Source organism: Rana temporaria, chromosome 4 (genome assembly GCF_905171775.1).
Source record: "Rana temporaria chromosome 4, aRanTem1.1, whole genome shotgun sequence".
In the NCBI taxonomy this organism is placed as follows: Eukaryota; Metazoa; Chordata; class Amphibia; order Anura; family Ranidae; genus Rana; species Rana temporaria.
The window spans coordinates 402848613-402869997 of record NC_053492.1 but is presented as its reverse complement, the minus strand read 5'-3'; the positions used below and the strand labels follow the sequence as shown (position 1 = coordinate 402869997).

Genomic DNA, 21385 nt, shown 5'->3' with positions numbered 1-21385 from the left:
CGTTTTTTTTTGTTTCAGTTATAAAACATTGTAAATAAGTATATTTTCTCCCTTACGAATGGCCACTGATGGTACTGCACTGACGGGCACTGATAAGGCGGCACTGATGGGCACCGATGAGGTGGCACTGATGTGGTGCCATTGATGGGCACTGATGATGGGCACTAATATGCGGCACGGATGGGCACTGATAGGTGGCACGGATAGGCAGCATGGATGGGAACGGATAGGCAGCATGGATGGGCACGGATAGGCGGCATGGATGGGCATGGATAGGCGACATGGATAGGTGGCATGGATGGGCACGGATAGGTGGCATGGATGGGCACGGATAGGCAGCATGGATGGGCATGGATAGGCAGCATGGATGGGCACGGATAGGTGCCATGGATGGGCACTGATAGGCGGCATGGATGGGCGCTGATAGGTGGCACGGATGAGCATAGATGGGCACTTATAGGTGGCACTAACATACTAATGGATGCCAATCAGTGCCAAACAATGCCTGCCAATCAGTGATGCCCATTGTGGGCACTGATTGGTATCCATTGTGGGCACTGATTGGCATCCATTATTTATGATTGTCATCCCTGGTGGTGGCATTCCTGGTGGTCTAGTGGCATCCCTGGTGGTCCAGTGTGGGCATCCTCGGGGGGGGGGGGCTGTGCTGATAATCGATCAGCACAAACCCCCTCTGTCAGAGGAGCAGCCGATCGGCTCTACTCTACTCGCGTCTGACAGACGTGAGTGAGGAAAAGCCGATTACCGGCTTTTCCTGTTTACATCGTGATCAGCCGTGATTGGACACGGCTGATCACATGGTAAAGAATCTTCGTCGGAGACTCTTTACCTAGATCGGTGTTGCGGGGTGTCAGACTGACACCCTGCAACAACGATCGCCGCGATGCGAGCCCCCATATGACATCCACTCAGGATATTGAAACCACTTTGCCGACATCTTTTTGCATAAGGCGGGCGGCAAGTGGTTAAAATTGCTAGCATTTTTTAATAACTTTGAACAAATCGAAAAATTAAATGGTAAATCAATGTCACAAAAGTTACAAAAAATAACATATATAAAATGCAATTTCTGTCAATCTGTCATTTATTGGTTCCTCTCGGAACGCACAACCTGTGCGAGATCTCGGGAGAATGCGATCACTCTAATTATATTATAATAATAGAGACCGTTCCATTCCAACTTTAATGCTTTTAAATAAAGTTTGTTCATTGTTGAACGATGGAGACATACTTAAGGCAGAACTTCAGTCATTTTTTCAACTTTCCATCCATTAAATCTTCTGACCTTGTTGTTTTAACTTTGGATATTTTTTTTCTGCCAGTAAATACCTTATACAGCCCACTTCCCTATTCTTGTTTGGTAAAAAGCCTAGGCTTATGACATCATGCACAGCTATCTCTCTCACTTTCGTGAGAGCTTGTCAGGAAGGGAGGGGGATGAGTCATAAGAGGGCCAATGAGAGCTGCAGGTGTGTCTGTGTAAATACAGGAAGTGAACAGGCAGCAGATTCAGCTGCCCACAGTTAAAATGGTTGCAGCCAGACTCAGTAGAGGGAAATTTCTGCAACATATTTTGCAAGTATAGAATCACAGTATACTGTATATAAAATAATATGCAAAGTTGTTGGAGGGAAGTTTCAGAGTAGTAAAGATGTTTTTATTACAATTTATATGAGCAGACTGCCGTTCCTTTTTAATCAAGTCTGGAACTCTGAAAGAGAAACTGTTACATGAAAAGCAAGGAAGCAAGCGAAAGTGCAAAGAAGATTACAATCGCTTCAATCTAATTTGCTCTCGGAAGGAGGTACATCCTTCACATTAAATTTTAATTGGATATATATGTAAAAATAAATACGTTCTTCACCACAAAAATTGTTAACTCTTTTCAGGTGTGCCGTAAACATTTTTTGCTCTTTTTGGTGCGCCGCAACACAAGACAAAAAGGTTTGAGAAACACTGGTATACACAGGACATGTAATAATAGGCAGAAAATAAAAACACTGCATAAAATAGTGTTAGTATGTTTTTATTAGGGGTTGTTTTTTGAGCTGCGTTGATTTCGATAGATAAACCTAGGCTCAATGCAAGGACACATAGAAGACAATTTTTGTGGCCTGCTTACACCATACATATGCGGTGGTGTGTCTTGCATGAAAATGCAGCGTGTCTCACTATATGTCACCACAGCGAGTCGCAATGTGTTGCTGAGTGACATCGAGTTATATGATTAAATCAGTAAAGTTAAAAAAAGTAAACACTACCCTAATTCCGCGTACACATGAACAGTTTTTCGGCATGTAGAAAAAACAACGTTTTACAACTTCATCATTAAAACGACGTTGCCCACACACCATCGTTTTTTAAAAATGCTCTAGCAAAGCGCGGTGACATACAAAACGTATGACGGCACTATAAAGGGGAAGTTCCATGCAGATGACGCAACCCTTGGGGCTGCTTTACCTGATTTCGTGTTAGTAAAAGACGATTCGCGCTTTTCTGTCTGTTACAGCGTGAAGAATGTGCTTACTCCATTATGAACGGTAGTTTTACTAGAACGAGCGCTCCCATCTCATAACTTGCTTCTGAGCATGCACGGGTTTTTAACGTCTGTTTTAGCCCACACACAATAATTTTTTACAACCCGAAAAACAGCATAGTTTAAAACGTTGTTAAAAAATGCAGCATGCTCGAAAAAAAAAAATTGTAATTTTTCAGAAGCCGACATGACATTTTTTTAAAACTACGTTTTTTTAATGCCGAAAAATGATCGTGTGTAAGCGGCATTATGCCCATACACACAATATGAAAATCGTACGAAAAATGCTGCATTCGAAGCGATCATACGATAATCAGATCGTTAGTACAGAGCTTTAGAGAGCCGATCATGACAGTTCGTCCGATATTATTCTATCGAACATGCACGGAATTATTTTTCGTACGATGCCAGATCACACGATTTTCGTTTAGTCAGTACAGCTGTTGCTCGAAAATGTTCGAAAATGCAATACAAATGTATTACAACACATGACATCACTTCAGAATTTTTATTCTGACGTACGAGAATTTTCGTGACTTTAGTAAACTCATCAGATTCGATGTGCGATTAGCATGCAAAAAAAAAAGGAATGGACGATCATTCGTCCGATAATCGGATCGTGTGTACAGGGCATTACTCAAGGTTTTTATAATATTTATTGAACAGTTATAACTTATGCTTTCTTTTGGAGAAAATAGCTAAATCAGAGGGTTTAGTTATGCTTTAATGTAATTTCAAAAGTTTAATTACAAGTACCAGGAGAATGGCTTAATGGGGGTTTTAATGTGCTTATACCTACTTCACAATCTCCCAAAAACGTATATTAACCTCCCTGGGGGTATGATTATTTCAGAAAAAAGGTGCTGAAAGCGGTACCATTATTTGCAAGGAAATTTGGCGTTTTATACTGTAGGCCTGTAATTCTTAGGAATAACTCATTTAAATCTGACCAAACAAGAGTCTAGTAGGCATCCCGGGTATGACATTTTTTTAAAAACAAAATTATAAATTATAATATAATAAATAATTATAAATAATTATAACAAATAATAATATAATTAAAATAAAAATTATTCAATAATGTAATCAACTCAAAATCACTGAAATTTGCTCAGTTGCAGAATTGTCACTGTCATTACTTTTATTTTTTTATGACGAATTTCCCCACAAATTGCTATCGCACAATTCTGCAAGTGATTATAATTTATTATCGCTGTTTTCTAGCTGCTCTAAAACCATTTTTTACATAAAGGGACACTTTTGGTTGCTATGGACAATCTACAGTTTGCAGGCAGAAAGAACAGTTTTTATTATATAAAAGTACATGTAGGGCACTTGGCAGACCACTAGGGACAAGGGGGGGGTGTATTTTTTACATACAGTACTGTAATCTGTAAGATTACAGTATACTGTATGTATTGTGTTTGTTTACCTTTTTGAATTTGGCGCCGTTCTCCGCTCCCGTGCGTCGTAACGTCGCAGGGAACGGAGATCGGCGGCACAGGAGGACACTGTGTGAATCGAGTGAGGTCCCGCTCACTCACACAGCGCAGTGGCATCGCTGGATCTAGGGACAAGGTAAGTAAACCATGCCTGTGGATTCAGCGAGGCGAGCCCGAGTCTGACTTGGGGTTACCGATCGTAGCCAAAAAATCTCACCCCGAGTCAGACTCGGGAATACTGCCAGGGGGGTTAAATAAAATAGTACACGTTTATTCATATACCTGTATTGTAAAAAAAACCTGTACAGATTCCTTACCATTCTGTAAATAATCACATTCTAAACAATTCCCTTCCTTCAGGAATCTACCACATAAGTAGTCACCCCACTTGCTCAGTATAACTATGTATCAGTTAGTCCAGGGGTTCAATTCCTTTAACTTTTACAGGAGTCTCCTTCTGCAGTGTATTTCACATATCAAGCTTCTCCGGGAGAGCAAGCAAAGGAAAACATTGAATGTGTTGGCTAATTATACACATTACTCATTGTATACATGGCTCACAGTATTCCTCATGTCCACCATTTATTTATATACAAGAAGGGAGTGATAAAGAAAAATCCCTCTGGGATAACAGCAGTTGGATGCTGCGACTGGCGTGCACAATGATTTTATGTCCTATTATTTTGCGCTGTTATCAGTGCCAATGCTGGTATGCTTCCACAGCCATGCAAGAAAATATTAGGGGAATAACTTAGGTGGTTAAAAACTAGTCTAATCAGAAGACTATTTTGAGATTTTAGTGCGATTTCTGCAGTTAAATAATACATTTATATTTATGGATCAGTACATTATTATGATCTGAAAGAAAGATTTTTAAGCTAGTAAGAGGGATTTGGTTTGAAAAGAGGGACAATCCATATTCATGAGAGACAAATAGGAGCTACTGTATACACAAAGCCTTATTAAAGTGGTTGTAAACCCTAAAAAATAAATAAAAAAAACCCCTGAAAGACAAAGGCATAATAAGCTAATATGCATAGCATACTAGCTCATTATGAATTACTTACCTTACATCGAAGCCCCCACAGCCGTCCATGTCTCCCCCTTCGGCTGCCAACATCTCTCCCGGGTTTACTTCTGGGTAACGTGGCTCCGGCGCTGTGATCGGCTGGAGCTGCGATGATGTCACTCCCATGGATGCGTTGGAGCCGCCGGTAATGGCACACAGACTGAAGCAACGGCACATACATGCCATTGCTTCAGTTTGCCCCAGTGTGCATGTGCCGATGACATCGGCACATGCATGGGACAGGGGATATCTCCTAAACCGAGCAGGTTTAGGAGATATCCTGGGTAGCTACAGGTAAGCCCTAATTTAGGCTTACCTGTAGCATAAAGGGTTTACAACCACTTTAATTGAAAGCCCTGTACACAGGAGCCGAATATGGGCCAAAATAAGCTGGTACAGTTGATTTGGCCCATGTGTACAGGTCCTTCTTTGACAAAAGCAGATCTCACAGCCTGCTTCTTTCAAATGAGCATACTGGTAAACAAGCAGCCCATCACCATTTGATCAGCTCTCACAGCCAATGGCTGCAAACGCTGACTGGCGGGGGGGGGGGGCGGGGGTGTCTGGCGGAAGGGCGTTTCCCATGTCAGAACACAATAGCACAGCAGGGAGATTGCTGTACTACCATTGAATAGTTAGTACAGAGACCTCTTTATGAGCTGCTGATTTTTTTTGTTCAGCCCATCTGACTGAACAAAACAAAACTTACCGTATGCACCAGTTTGTCAAATGTCATTCAATTAGGCTTTAAAGTGTATGTAAACCCTGACAGTGGTCATCTCTGATTTGCTTACATCTGTGCAGGAATCACAAAAACATACCTTTTGGTCCTAGCAGAAACTCAGTGAGCTTCAAACTTTCCATGCATTCTGCAGCATTATCTTAAGCATTGTTACTAGCCGTGCCCAGCTTACATTTATGAACAAGAGAACACCTTCCCACTATGTCATGAAGAGAGGAAGTATATTTCTCTAGTCCTTACTCTCCTAGGGTGACAATACCACTCCTACGTAAATAAATTATGCCCTGTACACATGATCGGTTCGTCTGATGAAAACTAACAAATGGATTTTTTCATCAGATATCCCATGAAGCTGACTTTCATCAGTCTTGCCTACACACCATCGGTTAAAAATCCGATCGTGTCCAACGCGGTGATGTAAAACACAACAACGTGCAGAGAAAAATTAAGTTCAATGCTTCCGAGCATGCATTGACTTGATTCTGAGCATGCATGGATTTCCCCACAGACGATCGTTTTCTTACTATCGGTTTTTTAACCATACGAAAATTTTAAAACGGGTTCTTTTTTTTTTCACCAATGGGAAAAAAACTGATGGGGCCCACACACGATCGGTTCGTCCGATGAAAACGGTCCATCGGTCCGTTTTTATCAGACTAACTGATCGTGTGTACAGGGCATTACAGTGAGTCAGTGTTGTCTCCCTAGAACACGACGAGTGTTTCTGGCCGGATCACCTGGTGCAAATAAGGAGATAAAGCATCTATCTAAACAGTTATGATTTTGAGACAAATTATGTGTAAAGTCCACCACAGGTTTTTATTGTTACTGAGTAGAGGATCAGTTGCAGTACACGCAAAATAAAGTCTCAAGTCTTATTTATTTAGCTGTGCGCGTTTTTACTGTTATATCTGTATCTGGAATCCCCTACTGTATAAAAGGCATTCAACTAAAGAGGGAGAGAAAGCCTCTGGTAAACATGTCCATGATCCAGGCAATGCATCATTAAACGTAATGCCTCTACTGCCACTTCTTTTTTGTTCCCTTCTTGACATGTTTGTACCAAGTGAGCAGCTGATCTTGGTTTTAACAGGGATTTCCCTTATCTTCTTTAAGAGATTTCATGGTTTTGAGATTTACCCTTCCACAGTTGCAGTTTTCACAAAAGCAAGATACTCTCAACAAAGACCCAAGACTGTTCTGGAGACAAGTATGTAGTGTTACTACTTAAAAGACATTTAGGCAGAAACACATAGAAAAAGTGCAGAACTGGGGCAACATCTAGTTTGCTGTCTTTAGTAGCTCTTATGTTTTCTGTCTTTAGTAGCTCTTATTCTGACTATTATTTACCAAAGTTTCTAATATGGCAATAAAAATATACTGTATATATACTGATAATCAAGTAAGAGACCATCTCTCTCTGTACTTATTTACGATATCAGTGCTTCTATTGGTCATTGAAAAACATTTGTCTGTGGGTTATCGCATAGGAACTGAGAATGAAAAGTTTTGGGCAGCTTAAAGAGGACCTGTCTGATATAAAATAACAGAGCACAGTTTCTCAACCAGTGATATGTGAATGCCTAGGGGCATAGACTAATTAAGAAGCAAAATATTATATTAAAATTGAATAGCTGCTGCCAACAGCCCCATAAAAAAACAATGTTTGTGCTTGGTAAAAACAATTTGTTTTCCCATAAATGGCTGTACATGTTTTAAATTATAATAGCATTATGATAAATGGTCATTTGAAATTTAGGTATTTATTGGCAAAATTTGTCTTAAACACATTGGCCCGGATTCAGAAAGGAGATACGATGGCGTATCTCCGCATACGCCGTCGTATCTCTGAGTGCGGGCCGTCGTATCTATGCGACTGATTCAGAGAATCAGTTACGCATAGATTTCCCTAAGATCCGACCGGTGTAAGTGTCTTACACCGTCGTATCTTAGGCTACATATTTAAGCTGGCCACTAGATGGTGCTTCCGTATAGTTACGCGATGAATATGCTAATTAGGTAGATACGCCGATTCAGAAACGTACGTCTGGCCGGCGCATTTTTTTACGTTGTTTACGTTAGGCTTTTTTTGGCGTAAAGTTACCCCTGCTATATGAGGCGTAGCTAATGTTAAGTATGGACGTCGTGCGCCGTTCGTAAAAAAACGTCAAGTACGTGGGGTCACAGTTAATATACATAAAACACGCCCACATCATCCACATTTGAATTAGGCGGGCTTATGCCGCCTCACATAAATTACGCCGCCGTAACTAAGGGCGCAAGTTCTTTCTGCATACGGAACTTCCGCCCAAAGTTACAGCGGCGTAACGTATCTGAGATACGTTACGCCCGCAGATAGATAGACAAACCTATCTGAATCCGGGCCATTGGTTGTAAATCCACTCTTACTACTTTGCCTAACCTTAAGATAACTTTGTCACTGAAAAAAAAAATAGCCTGCAGCCCCGCTTTTATAGCCAAATCCTGGGCTATTATGATTAGACAAAACTCAGATATTACACAACAAACTTGGCTACTTTAATCTGATCGCTTACAATGTCAAATGTCAGGAAAAAAATTGGAAAGAATCAATAGTAGCTAAATTCAATAGGAACATAGAATTGATATTTGTTTCTTTTCATTTTGAGCTGAAGTCCGCTCTCTGCTGACGTCACCAATGTCGATCCAGGAACCGCATAATTCAGACCACGGAGTCTGTATCAACCATGTGCCTGGACTGACACCTGGCTCAGCCTCCCAGAGAGCCGATGAGAGCCTGAGAAGGCCACTCCGCCCCCTCCACAGCTCAGCACTCCATCGAGCGAGGAGGGGACAGAGCACAGAGCTGTGACTGACAGTCTGCTCACATATGAAAACTGAGCGATCAGCAGTGTTGGATCGGTTCTCAGTGTAGAGGCACTGGGGGGACAGATGCAGCATTGGACCCATGCTGCATCCACCTAGGTAAGTATGATGGGGGGAAAAACAACCTATATTTCTCTTTTAATTGAGCAAGTTAACTACTTGGCGACCGCCCACCGCCCTTTTACGGTGGCAAGTCGGCTCCCCTGTTCAATGTATGAACAGAAGATCAGTCATTTCCCCTAGTGAGGCCACCCCCCTACAGTTAGAACACACCCAGGGAACATACCTAACCCCTTCCCCGCCCCTAGTGTTAACCCCTTCACTGCCAGTGGCATTTTGTCGCAGTACCGAAAAAAAACGCTAATCGCCGCCATTACTAGTAAAAAAAAAAAATATTAATTAAAATGCCATAAAAATACCCCCTATTTTGTAAACGCTATAACTTTTGCGCAAACCAATCAATAAACGCTTATTGCAATTTTTTTTTCCAAAAAATATGTAGAAGAATACGTTTCGGCCTAAACTGAGGAAAAAAAATGTTTTATATATATATTTTTGGGGGATATTTATTATAGGAAAAAGTAAAAAATATTTTTTTTTCAAAATTGTCGCTCTATTTTTGTTTATAGCGCAAAAACTAAAAACCACAGAGGTGATCAAATACCACCAAAAGAAAGCTCTATTTGTGGGAAAAAAAGGACGTCAATTTTGTTTGGGAGCCACGTCGCACGACCGCGTAATTGTCAGTTAAAGCGACACAGTGCCGAATCGCAAAAAGTGCTCTGGTCTTTGGGCAGCAATATGGTCCGGGGGTTAAGTGGTTAAAGTTGGATGCTAATTGGCTTCCATGCACTGCTGCAGTACAGTTGTCACCCTCCAGCTTTTGGCTCCTTTTCCATAAGAGGTTAGGATAGGATCGGAGGGCAGTTGGGTTTAAATGGACAGCCGGTCTGTTTACATCTTACCGCCCTAGAGGAGAGCGAGCTGTGTCCATGTCCCTCTGCATAAGTAGAGTGGACACAGACCTGTCATCCGGGCACTCGGCTCAGCATGGGATAGGCAGACAGATTCCCTGCTGAGAAATACCAGATCCAGCCCGTGTGAAAGGAACCTTAGTAAATCAACTCCATTATGCCTCTGAGACAGGAAGGGAAAGGAAATCACTCCAGTGGGATACAGACAGTTAGCTGACAGGGGTTCCAACCATTTTCTACCTATCCAAAACTCAAACTAAAAATGGTTATTAAAGTGTTCTTTGCAGTCAATTTTGAGAAATTCCCACAATGTGTGTTTCTATTCACACAGCATACCAAAAAAAAAGTTAAAAATAAATATTAGAGCAGAGACTGACTCACAGTCTCCGCTCTAATTCATCCCAAAGGTGTTCTATTGGAATGAGTTTAAGACTCTGTGCAGGCCATTCAAGTTCCTCTACGCCAAACTCGCTTATCCACACTACATTACCTAAAGTATTGGGCCACCCTTCCAAATAATTTGGTGGAGGGGGGATTGTGGTGTGGGGTTGTTTTTCAAGTAGTTCCAGTGAAATTATCTTTTAAGGTGTTAGCATACCAAGACAATTTCATGCTCCAAACTTTGTGGGAACAGTTTGGAGATGGCCCCTTTCTGTTCCAACATGACTGCGCACCAGTGCACAAACAAAGTCCATAAAGACATGGATGAGCGAGTTTGGGCTGGAGGAACTTGACTGACCTGCGCAGAATCCTCACCTCAACACAATAGAACACCTTTTGGATGAATTAGATCAAAGACTGCTAGCCAGGCCTTCTTGTCCAACATCAGTGCCTGCACTTCTGGATTAATGGTCAAACATTCCCATAGACACTTGCCTAAACCTTGTGAACAGCCTTCCCAGAAGAGTTGAAGCTTTAACTACAAAGAGTGGGCCAACTCAATATTGCCAATAAAGTTCATGTGTGCGTAAAGGCAGGCGTCCCAATATTGTGTGTGTGTGTGTGTGTGTGTGTATATATATATATATATATATATAATTTTTTTTAACCGTAACACTGACAGATCTCCACATCAACGCAAATGATGTGTAACGCTTGGATCTCTTCCCCTAAGCTATTGTATTTTGACATGGGGGCTCCCTCTCCATCGGAATACACATATCAGCGCTACAGCAATTGACTGAAAACACTGATCGAATGCTGGGTTTCTTGCAGCGCCATTTAACAGAAGCCATTCATTAGATCAGCTTCTGTTAAACAGTAGCTGATCTAATGGATCACAAGGACCGAAAGTCAGTAGGAGCCGGCCGTTTTTCAGTTCTTGTATACCCTGCTTTAACTTCCTCTTATCTTTAGCCCTTTGATAGGACAGACAGTGTCAGCACAAGTACAAACATGGCTAATTATGGAAAATGCAGCTCATCTGAGAGAGAACACGTAAACAGGTATAAAGAAGATGTTGGCTTAATTTAGCTGCATGAGTGGGAATGGCTCTGTGATAGCATAAAGCTTTGTTTCATCAAGGGAAATAAAATGATTATTATTATTTTACATCGGCAGTCAAGGAAATGGTCATAATTATGGCATGGATTTATCGAAATGTAAACAGTAGGGGGTAAAACAAAGAATAGTCATGGCAAGCTACTTATATTTCAGTCATGGGATCATAAAGTAATTTCTCTGTAATTGATAGCATTTTCATTTTCAAATGCAACAGATTAAACAGAAATGTTAGAACAAGGTTTAAGAGAAATAGGATAGATGAAAACAACTTTTATTTTCCTTTTTGTTTCTCTTGTAAAGAAGTTAAAGCCTGTACACATGGGCAGAATGTCAGGAGACATTAAAAAAAATGGTCCACATTCTCCCCGTGTATATGCAGTCTGTCCGACAGAAGTTGTCAGCCGTCCGTCTCTCAACCAGCGCTCTTAGCCAGTGGCAGAGAGCGGTGATCGGAGTGTTCTGTTGGGGGGGGGGCATCCCCCTTAGCTCAGCTCAAGTCAGCAGGGGGAGATTGTTGGACTAACCTTGCATGGTTTGTACAGTGTCTCCACCTGGAGCTGTCAGTTTTTTTCCATGCAACTTCATCGGGTTAGTGCGTGTTAGTGTGTACCTGGCTTAAAGTGGATGTAAACCCACTCTCATCCTTTCTAAACTACCGCCATAGTGCTGATCTATAAGGATATACATGCCTCCTGCATGTATCCTTACCTGTCAAATGTCTCCCATCTGTCTGTTATGATACCCGAAAAACTGCAGATTCTGTGGGTGGGTCTGTTGTCTGGAGCTCTGTGGGTGGAGTCGTGATGTCAGTAGACTCCCCGCCCACCTCTATACTCCCCTTGTCAACATGCATTTTCTCTTGTGTATTCCTTACACTAAATTCTGCCATGATCCCTAACATCCAGTCAAAATTCAGAAAAGTAACCACATGACTTCAGAAAAGGAGTGGGGGTGGGAATTAAAAAATAATGCCTGTCTCCAAGCTAGTGCATGAGATATGTAAATAACCTGATGTTGCAACTGTGATCAGGTGACCCCAGACACACACACTGCAATATAACAATATAACAATCAGATCACTCGAGCTTCTCCTCTGCCCAGCTCTCACTAGATACATGTAACCTAAATCAGATCACTTGTCTGTGTATATTCTGCTTTCTGTTCTGTGTTTTCATTGCAATAAACATGCATTTCCTCGTCGCACTGAACTGTGGATCACACCCCATGATGAGAAACATCCAGTCAAAACACAATAAATGCAGCCAATCATGGGAGAGCTGGAAGGGAGAGGAGGGGAGAGAGATGTGAATTGTGAACTTTTTACACAGGATGTGCCTCTGTTTTAGGCTAGTGCATGAGACATGTAAATAACCTGTCACTCTTAGCAAGGGGGCGGAACGGAATAAGGTTTTTCTCTGTAAGTCCGTTTTCACTGAACAATAAAAGAGGATTGCTCAGAGCTGGATTAACTCTGTGTGGCAAGACTGGGCACAGATGATAGGAAATCTTATACTCTACATTGTGACATAAAAAAAAAAATGGGTTTACATCCACTTTAAGCTTCATACATCACAGCTGCTTCTACTGGACTGGTTAAAGTAAACCTTTTCTTAAAGGAGTTCTCTGACCTTAAACTTTTAACCCCCGCTGTGCCCGGGCTGTAAAACTATACAAAATAAACTTTCACTTACCTGCCTACGATCCCCCGTTGTTCCGATATCGCCGTCCCGTTCTCCGGTCCCGGTCTCTTCTGCTTCCTGCGTGTCGGTGACTCACAGTGCGCTCAGCCTATCAGCGGCCGCAGCAATGTCCCGTCGCGGCCGCTGATAGGCTGAGCGCACTGTGAGTCACCGACCCGCAGGAAGCGGAAGAGACCGGGACCGGAGAACGGGACGGCGATATCGGAACAACGGGGGATCGTAGGCAGGTAAGTGAAAGTTTATTTTGTATAGTTTTACAGCCCGGGCACAGCAGGGGTTAAAAGTTTTAGTTCAGAGAACTCCTTTAAAGAGAAACACACAGGCTGCCATCTCTTATCCCCTTTGTAAAATCCTAGTTGCCTGGCTGTTAACCTGATGGCACCCTTACATCTTCATGTCTGACTCTCATCAAGCATTCAGCTTAGCAAAGTATAAGAATAGTCAGACCTTCTTACTTGCATACTTCTGGGTCATAAACAAGTATTAAATTGAAAGGTTTAAATGACAGCCAGGCAGCAAGCAATTCCAGAAAGAGATGCTAGCAATGCCAATCCCCATATTTTTCTAAAGACAGGTTTCCTTTAAAAGTTGTGTAATATACACAAGCTGATGCAGGAAGTAATAAGATATGGAAAGATATCCAATTTCAAAATAAACATAGAGAAATCAGTAATAGTGCCAAGCCATGTACCATTGCCTGTAATTAAATCGTTACAGGATAGATACTAGTTTTTGTGGAATAGAGAATCACTGTGCTATTTGGGAGTGCACATAGCGGCCGATGAAAGGATACTGTATGAACGTAACTATGTAACATTAATTACAGAAATAATAAAAGGTCTGAATAGATGGAAGGGAAACACACTAACATGGTTCGGGAGAATTAATACCCTAAAAATGAATGTGGTACCCAGACTTTTATATATTCTTTATACAACTCCCCCAGATATTTTTTTAAAAAATATGGAAAGCATTCATATAATTTATATGGAAGGAGGGAAATGCTATGATGGCATATGAAATTCTATGTAAAAGCAAGGGAGAAGGAGTAGTTGGGCTCCCAGGTATTGCATCCTATTATAAAGCGATGGCTCCGGGGCATATACTGCACTGGTGCCATGATGAAGGTAACAGAGCATGGGTACTAATGGAAACAAATATGGTGGGGATGAACTTGGTGGGGGCACCATGGATACCAACAAAGGCCAGGGGATTATCAGAATGGACATCCCCATTAACTTGGAACACACTGGCAGTATGGGATAGGATAAATCAACTTGGCAAATATGTCCCAAAAACATCCCAATTGGCACCACTGGGGGGTTACCCATGGTTCCCATCTGGAGAGGAAAAAGGAGCATTAGGCCCATGGGAATCGGAAGGTAACACAATGTGACTGAGGTATGCACCACTGGAGGTCCTGATGCCTCAGGTAGATTTAGTATCAACACAAGGAGATATGGTAATGGCAGGATGGAGATATAGTCAGATGCAAAGTTTTTTTAGAAGATTAGACCCTCAAGTAAGAACTTTGAATTCCCTAACTATATTCAAAAAAACATGTAGAAAGATATTAAAACCTGACCACTTACTGTCACAAATGTATAAAATAATATGTAGTGAACAGAATAAAACAACCCCTTACTTTATTAACCACTTGACCACTGGGCACGTAAACCCCCTTAATAACCAGACCAATTTTCAGCTTTCGGTGCTCTCACAATTTGAATGACAATTACTCAGTCATACAACACTGTACCCAAATGAAATTTTCGTCCTTTTTTTCACACAAATAGAGCTTTCTTTTGGTGGTATTTAATCACCGTTGGGTTTTTTATTTTTTGCGCTATAGAAGAAAAAAGACTGAAAATTCTGTAAAAAAAAATAATTTTTCTTTGTTTCTGTTATAAAATTTGGCAAATTTAGTATTTTTTCTTCATTCTTTTGCATAAATGTGAAAGATGAAGTTACGCCGAGTAAATAGATACCCAACATGTCACCCTTCAAAATTGCACACGCTCGTGGAATGGCGCCAAACTTCGCTACTTAAAAATCCCCATAGACGACGTTGCAGGGTATTGCGGAGTATTGTGGGGTATTGCGGAGTATTGTGGGGTATTGCGGAGTATTGTGGAGTATTGTGGGGTATTGTGGGGTATTGTGGGGTATTGTGGGGTATTGCGGAGTATTGCGGGGTATTGCGGGTATTGCGGAGTATTGCGGGGTATTGCGGAGTATTGTGGGGTATTGCGGGGCATTGCGGAGTATTGCGGGGCATTGCGGAGTATTGCGGGGCATTGCGGAGTATTGCGGGGCATTGCGGAGTATTGCGGGCATTGCAGAGTATTTTGGGGTATTGCAGAGTATTTTGGGGCATTGCAGAGTGTGGGGGCATTGCAGAGTATTTTGGGGCATTGCAGAGTGTGGGGGCATTGCAGAGTGTGGGGGCATTGCAGAGTGTGGGGGCATTGCAGAGTGTGGGGGCATTGCAGAGTATGGGGGCATTGCAGAGTGTGGGGGCATTGCAGAGTATGGGGGCATTGCAGAGTATGGCTGGTACTGCAGAGTATTGCACAGGGAGGGATCGATGGCTGGATCTGTGACTGCATGTGTCACAGATCCAGCCCGCAGCAGCTGCTGCTGCTTCCGCTCTCTCCCCTCTCCTCTCTCACACTGTACCGTTCGGTACAGAGAGGAGAGGGAGGAACCGGCGTCATCACATGACGCCGGTTTGTTTACTAGTGATCGCTCCGTCATTGGACGGAGCGATCACGTGGTAAACCGCCGCTATCAGCGGCGATTTACCGTGATCCGTGATCAGCCGGGTCCGGAGAACCCGGCGGTCACGGAGACTCCCGTGTGCGCGCCCCACAGGGCGCGCGGGAGCGCGATTCTAGGAGGACGTACATTGACGCCCTCCTAGAGTTAAGCAACCGCCTTGTAGACATATTTCGTCTATAGGGCGGTTGCTAACTGGTTAAAGAAAGGAAAAAAAAACTAGGATGCAGATTCCCCCCATTACAATAAAAAAAATTATTACAATTACACATGCCACATCCACAAGCTCAGCCATTCAGGAAATGGCAAATACCGTAAGTTTTTGGTTAGATGGTACCGCACCCTGGTGCGATTAGCTCAAATATATCCAACAAGAGATGACCGATGTTGGAGGGGATGCGGGGAGCAGGGAACATGCCTCCATATCTGGTGGGCATGTCCAGGGATAAGAATCTTTTGGGAGGAAGTGGCGCCATGGATCAGGAAAATGTCTGAGGCCTCGTACACACGACCAAGGAACTCGACAGGCGAAACACATAGTTTTGCTCGTCGAGTTCCTTGTTAGGCTGTCGAGGAACTCGACAAGCCTATTTTCTCCATTCCCGTCGAGGAAAAAGAGAACATGCTCTCTTTTTGGCTCGTCGAGTTCCTCGACAGTTTCCTCGTCGAAAAATGTACACACGACCGGTTTCCTCGGCAAAAAAAAAAAAACAGCTTCTTGCTGGTTTTTGCCGAGAAACTCGGTCATGTGTACGAGGCCTGAGGAAACAATTCCTGTTCCATAGAACCACAAGAGCTATACAAACGTATAAAAACAGCATTGTACCGCATTTATTAAATGCGGCCAAAATATTAATACCAAGGTATTGGAAGCAAGCAACATGCCCCACCCTTCAAGAATGGGCTGGTATTTTTGAGCCTGGTCATTATGGAAACAATTTTTTATTTTCCATATTTATACTTAATCGCATATTGCTATAATCGCATCTCATTTAAAGTCCCAATCTTCCATTTTTTAACCCTTGCAGGGATGGAGGCCCATGGCGGTCTAAGCCACGTGCCTCATACAAAGTCCCAACTCCATTTTATATATTTTTAATATTAGCCAGGGATGGAGATGCGATTTCAGAGGTGTAACAGAGTGCCTTTACAGATCTACCACCAACAGTTAATTTATGCATTGTCATTTTTTGGCTAGCTGACCCAGTTAGATGTGGTCCGCACCTAGTTTGGTGGTATTTTGGTTTGATAGGCATGTATTGGTTTCACCTTTGTTTGTTGTCTTCCCAGTGCTCTCATTTGCCATACCAACTTTAAATAGGGGCAGGTCTAGGTTGCCATCTGCTCCCTGTCTATTGATTGGCACACCTGTGCTCCTCCTTTGGAGGCCTTAAAAATTATAGTTAGGACTGCAGTTACACAGAGTGCCGTGATGCTTGGCCTGCAGCTTCCCAGGTATTTGCAAATTCCTGCAACTAAACCTCTGTTTTAATTACATACAGTTAGACAGATTAATTTGGTTTAGTGCTTCTTGGGCTGGTATTTTTGAGCCTGGTCATTATGGAAACAATTTTTTATTTTCCATATTTATACTTAATCGCATATTGCTATAATCGCATCTCATTTAAAGTCCCAATCTTCCATTTTTTAACCCTTGCAGGGATGGAGGCCTGTGGCGGTCTAAGCCACGTGCCTCATACAAAGTCCCAACTCCATTTTATATTTTTTTGAAAAAGGGAAGTAGTTATAATAATGGGAGCAGAAAAATGGATACATGACATCAGGCATAAACAGGATAAATGTTAAAAAATCTGGGAAATCTGGGAAAATCATAACCAAGAAATAGATTGATAAAACCAAAAGCCTTATGAAGCTCAGAAAAAAGGAGATTGGAACTATAAAAAAGAAAGATGGGGAACAATCCACAGCTTTTATTTTTAATGTGTATGTTTTTATGTATGTTTTGTTAATATGTCTAAGGCCCCGTACACACGATAGAATCCATCCGCAGATAAATCCCAGCAAATGGGTTTCTGCGGATAGATCCTATGGTGTGTACACGCCAGCGGATCTGTTTCCGCGGAGAAATCTCCTCTGGGATGGATTCCAGCAGATCGAATATTTGTTGTGCTGCACAACATATCCATCTGCTGGAATCCATTCCAACGGATGGATCCGCTCGTCTGTACAGACTTACCGGATCCATTCGTCCAAAGGGATTCCCCGCACGCGTCGTAATGATTTGACGCATGCGTGGAATTCCTTATATGACAGCGTCGCGCCCGTCGCCGCGTCATAATCGCGGCGACGGCGCGACACGTCATCGGCAGAGGATTTCCGCGCGGATTTCAATGGGATGGTGTGTACACTCCATCCCATCGAAATCAGCGGATATCTTTGAGAGGATTTATCCGTGGAAACGGTCCGCTGGACCGTATCTGCGGATAAATCCTCTCGTGTGTATGGGGCCTAAGCAGAGAATGTGACACTAGAAGAATATGGGAAGGTGTCTAACGATCCTCCTCACCTATTTTGGAGGGGGGGGGGGGGGGAGAGCGTGTGGGTGTTTTTTTCTCTTCTCGATTTCTCCTCTGCCCCTTTTTTTTGGGGGGGGGGGAGGGGAAAGATCCAAAAACACATATAATTTAGAAGGGAATACTACAATTTTAAATAAGAAGACACATATAAATATAACATCTTAACATCTTTTTTTTTATTAATTTTTATTATTTTTTTGGGGGTGTTTACCCCTCAATAAGGGAGGTAAACCTGAATCACAGATAAATAAATATATAGGGGCATACACTGCACCCGGCGCAGATGTAAGATACGCTACGCCGCTGTAACTTACTTGGCTTTGGTTTGAATCCTCAATGAATTTGCGTAGTGTATCTCTCGCGGCGTAAGGGCGCGGAATTCAAATTGAGTGGGTAGGGGGCGTGTTTCATTGTAATGAAGCGCGTCCCTGCGCCCGAACGAACTGTGCATGCGCCGTCCGTAAAAACTCCCAGGGTGCATTGCTCCAAATGACGTCATTGTTTTAAATGTGAACGTAAATGGCGTCCAGCCCCATTCACGGACGACTTACGCAAACGATGTAAAATTTTCAAAATTAGACGCGGGAACGACGGCCATACTTTACATTGAGTACGCCACCATATAGCAGCTTTAACTATACACCGGAAAAAGCCAAGCGGAAACGACGTAAAAAAATGCGCCGGCCAGTCGTACGTTCGTGGATCGTCGGAAATAGCTAATTTGCATACTCAACGTGGATTACGACGGGAACGCCACCTAGCGGACGCCGAAAAATTGCATCTAAGATCCGACGGCGTACACAGACGTACGCCTGTCGGATCTAACACAGATGCCGTTGTATCTTGTTTTGTGGATACCAAAACAAAGATACAACGCTCAAAATTTGAAATTACACGGCGTATCAAGAGATACGCCGGCGTAATTTCTTTGAGGATCTGCCCCATAAGGCACAGAGAAAATATAATAAACATCAAGAGTATATAGCACTAAGAATACATATATACAGTATTAATATATTCTTTATAGTCACAAACACTTTCCTATGCTCTCCCTCCCGCCCCCCCTTTTTTTGGGGGGGAGGATTCGGAGAAACCACCATATAGTAAAGGAAGGTAGTATCGAGCTGCCTTTTAAGTGTCAAGGCATGTTAAATGTTATATGTAAAGAAAAAAATTAATAAAGAAGAGATTAAACAAAAAAAGTTGTGTAATATAACCTTATTTTTGGGAAAATATACAAATGTCATAAGCATAGGGCAAATTAGGTGCTCATAGCCAAACCCCTTGAAGCGTTATCTTGGTTAAAAAATATACCTGCATTATTGCAAAGAAATGTTGTCAAATTATTTTAGAAGAGATGCAGCTCAAAACTGTTTTCAGAAAAGGTTTACTTCAAAGCTTGCATTTTTTTTGACTATTTAACCATCTGTCCTTTGTATATACTGTAATTTTGAAATATTAACAAACTTTTTCTTCACTTACAGACACCAGAGATTTGAAAAGGCATTCCTGCTTGCAGTAGATATTGGTGCCCGTGACCTTTTCATGGTACTTTTAAATTAATAATTTTTTGTAGTTTTTATATTTGAATTTGTTAAAATGTATCTATTCACAACTAACAGACTGCTAAAAGTTAACTCCATTGAAAACTGATATAGTAATGGTTGTGTGAAATGCTCATTAGCATCTTATATTTTTAAACGTCACCCACTCCTAAAAGGACACAGCACTGGCTATACATAGGCCAGTTTTCAGAAGAGTTAATGAGGATTTATTGAAAATAAAGTTACTTATCATTAAACTTTCTCATTGCTGTGGCCATTGGGTGTAAGCTATTATATAGGGGACGTCTAGGAATGTTAATGGTGTTTAAGCAGTGTACTTCCTGTCCCTAGGCACTTTTCTGTGTTGAACCTCATAACTATATTGCTGCAGTATGAGATCATCAAAGTTACTTGGAGTGGCCTCCAACTGCTATTTTCACAAGATTTTAAATGATATTTGGGGATGTCAGTACTGTGCTGCTCACTGCTGCCCTTGCTGGAGAGGAAGCTGTAACTGAGGCAAGGATGCCTATGCATCTGCTTCTTCATTCTGAACCTTCTCTGTTTCTGAGCTTTCCGAACCTCTCCTGCTGCTTGATTATTCCTTTATGGGTCATTACATCCCAAATCTCCATAGGGGTAGCTCTGACACGAAACAAAGCCCTCTACCAAGATTGCCAGCTTCACACAAGTTTCACTTAGCCTTGTGAATGTGATGAAAATTCACTTTGCAAGGAATTCCCAATCACTGTAGTGAAAATATAAAACAAAGGTATATTTGCTGGCACAGGGATGGATGATGGAAGTCCGCAAAGCTTTACCTCATTCCCTAAGCTAAGGGAAAAAATCCTTGCTAAGTGAACAGCCTATTTGTCTTTAGTAAATCAATCCCATGGTGGGGGACAAGGCAGGGTAAGTCAGTAATGAAGAAAAAAAAGTTGCAGAGAGCCTACAGTCAATACTGGTGATTAATCATTTGCCCTCAGCTTCCTTTTTTGGGCACAACTTTCAATACCAGTCCTCATTGATATTTCAGTAGTTCATCTGTGGTAGAATCCAGATCCACATTTCACATTTATGTTAAACTATTCAGAAATCCATGTTTGTGTGGAGAACCAACGGTAGACAACATGATTGTTAAGAAATCCACTTATTCCTTTCATGTTACTAGGGTGGATTACAAAGTGAAAGTTGATTAGGTCGACGAGACAACACAGATGGTTCTTTCAGATTGTTTCAGTAACATCAGTCGTGTTATTAACCATGTGTTACTCCACAAACATTGTAAAACAGTTTAATAATTAATATTGTAATAAACATATAAATGCATTCTTTGTGGACAAATTATCATACTGTTTATATTTTATTGAAGGTAGCATTTAAATTTCGTTTAAGGTTTTAATGAGGGTAAATCTAGGTATTTGCCTTGGTTCCCAAATGAGTTAATAGACTATGTTCTTCTAAATATTGCTTTAGTCTACAACACTGTTCCATGGGAACAGCTGGTACACTTTAGTTACATTTAGTTTACAGTTACAATTACTTTAAATTTCAAGGAAGGTAGCATTTAAATTTAATTTCAGGTTTTAATGATGGTATCTATCGACTGCCTTAGTTCCCAAATGTCTTAATAGACCATGTTCTCTTAAATATTGTTTAGTATACAGCATTGTT

At 41.8% G+C, this 21385-nt stretch overlaps 1 protein-coding gene across 1 annotated transcript in view; it reads left to right on the top strand.

Annotated features, from left to right (window-relative positions):
• The window catches only part of LOC120937755 (WD repeat containing planar cell polarity effector), a 480161-nt gene that overhangs the window by 256340 nt on the left and 202436 nt on the right, over positions 1-21385 (top strand). The window contains exon 13 of the mRNA XM_040351220.1: positions 19652-19715. Coding sequence (XP_040207154.1) covers positions 19652-19715 — 64 coding nt within the window. The remainder of the gene's footprint in view (positions 1-19651; positions 19716-21385) is intronic.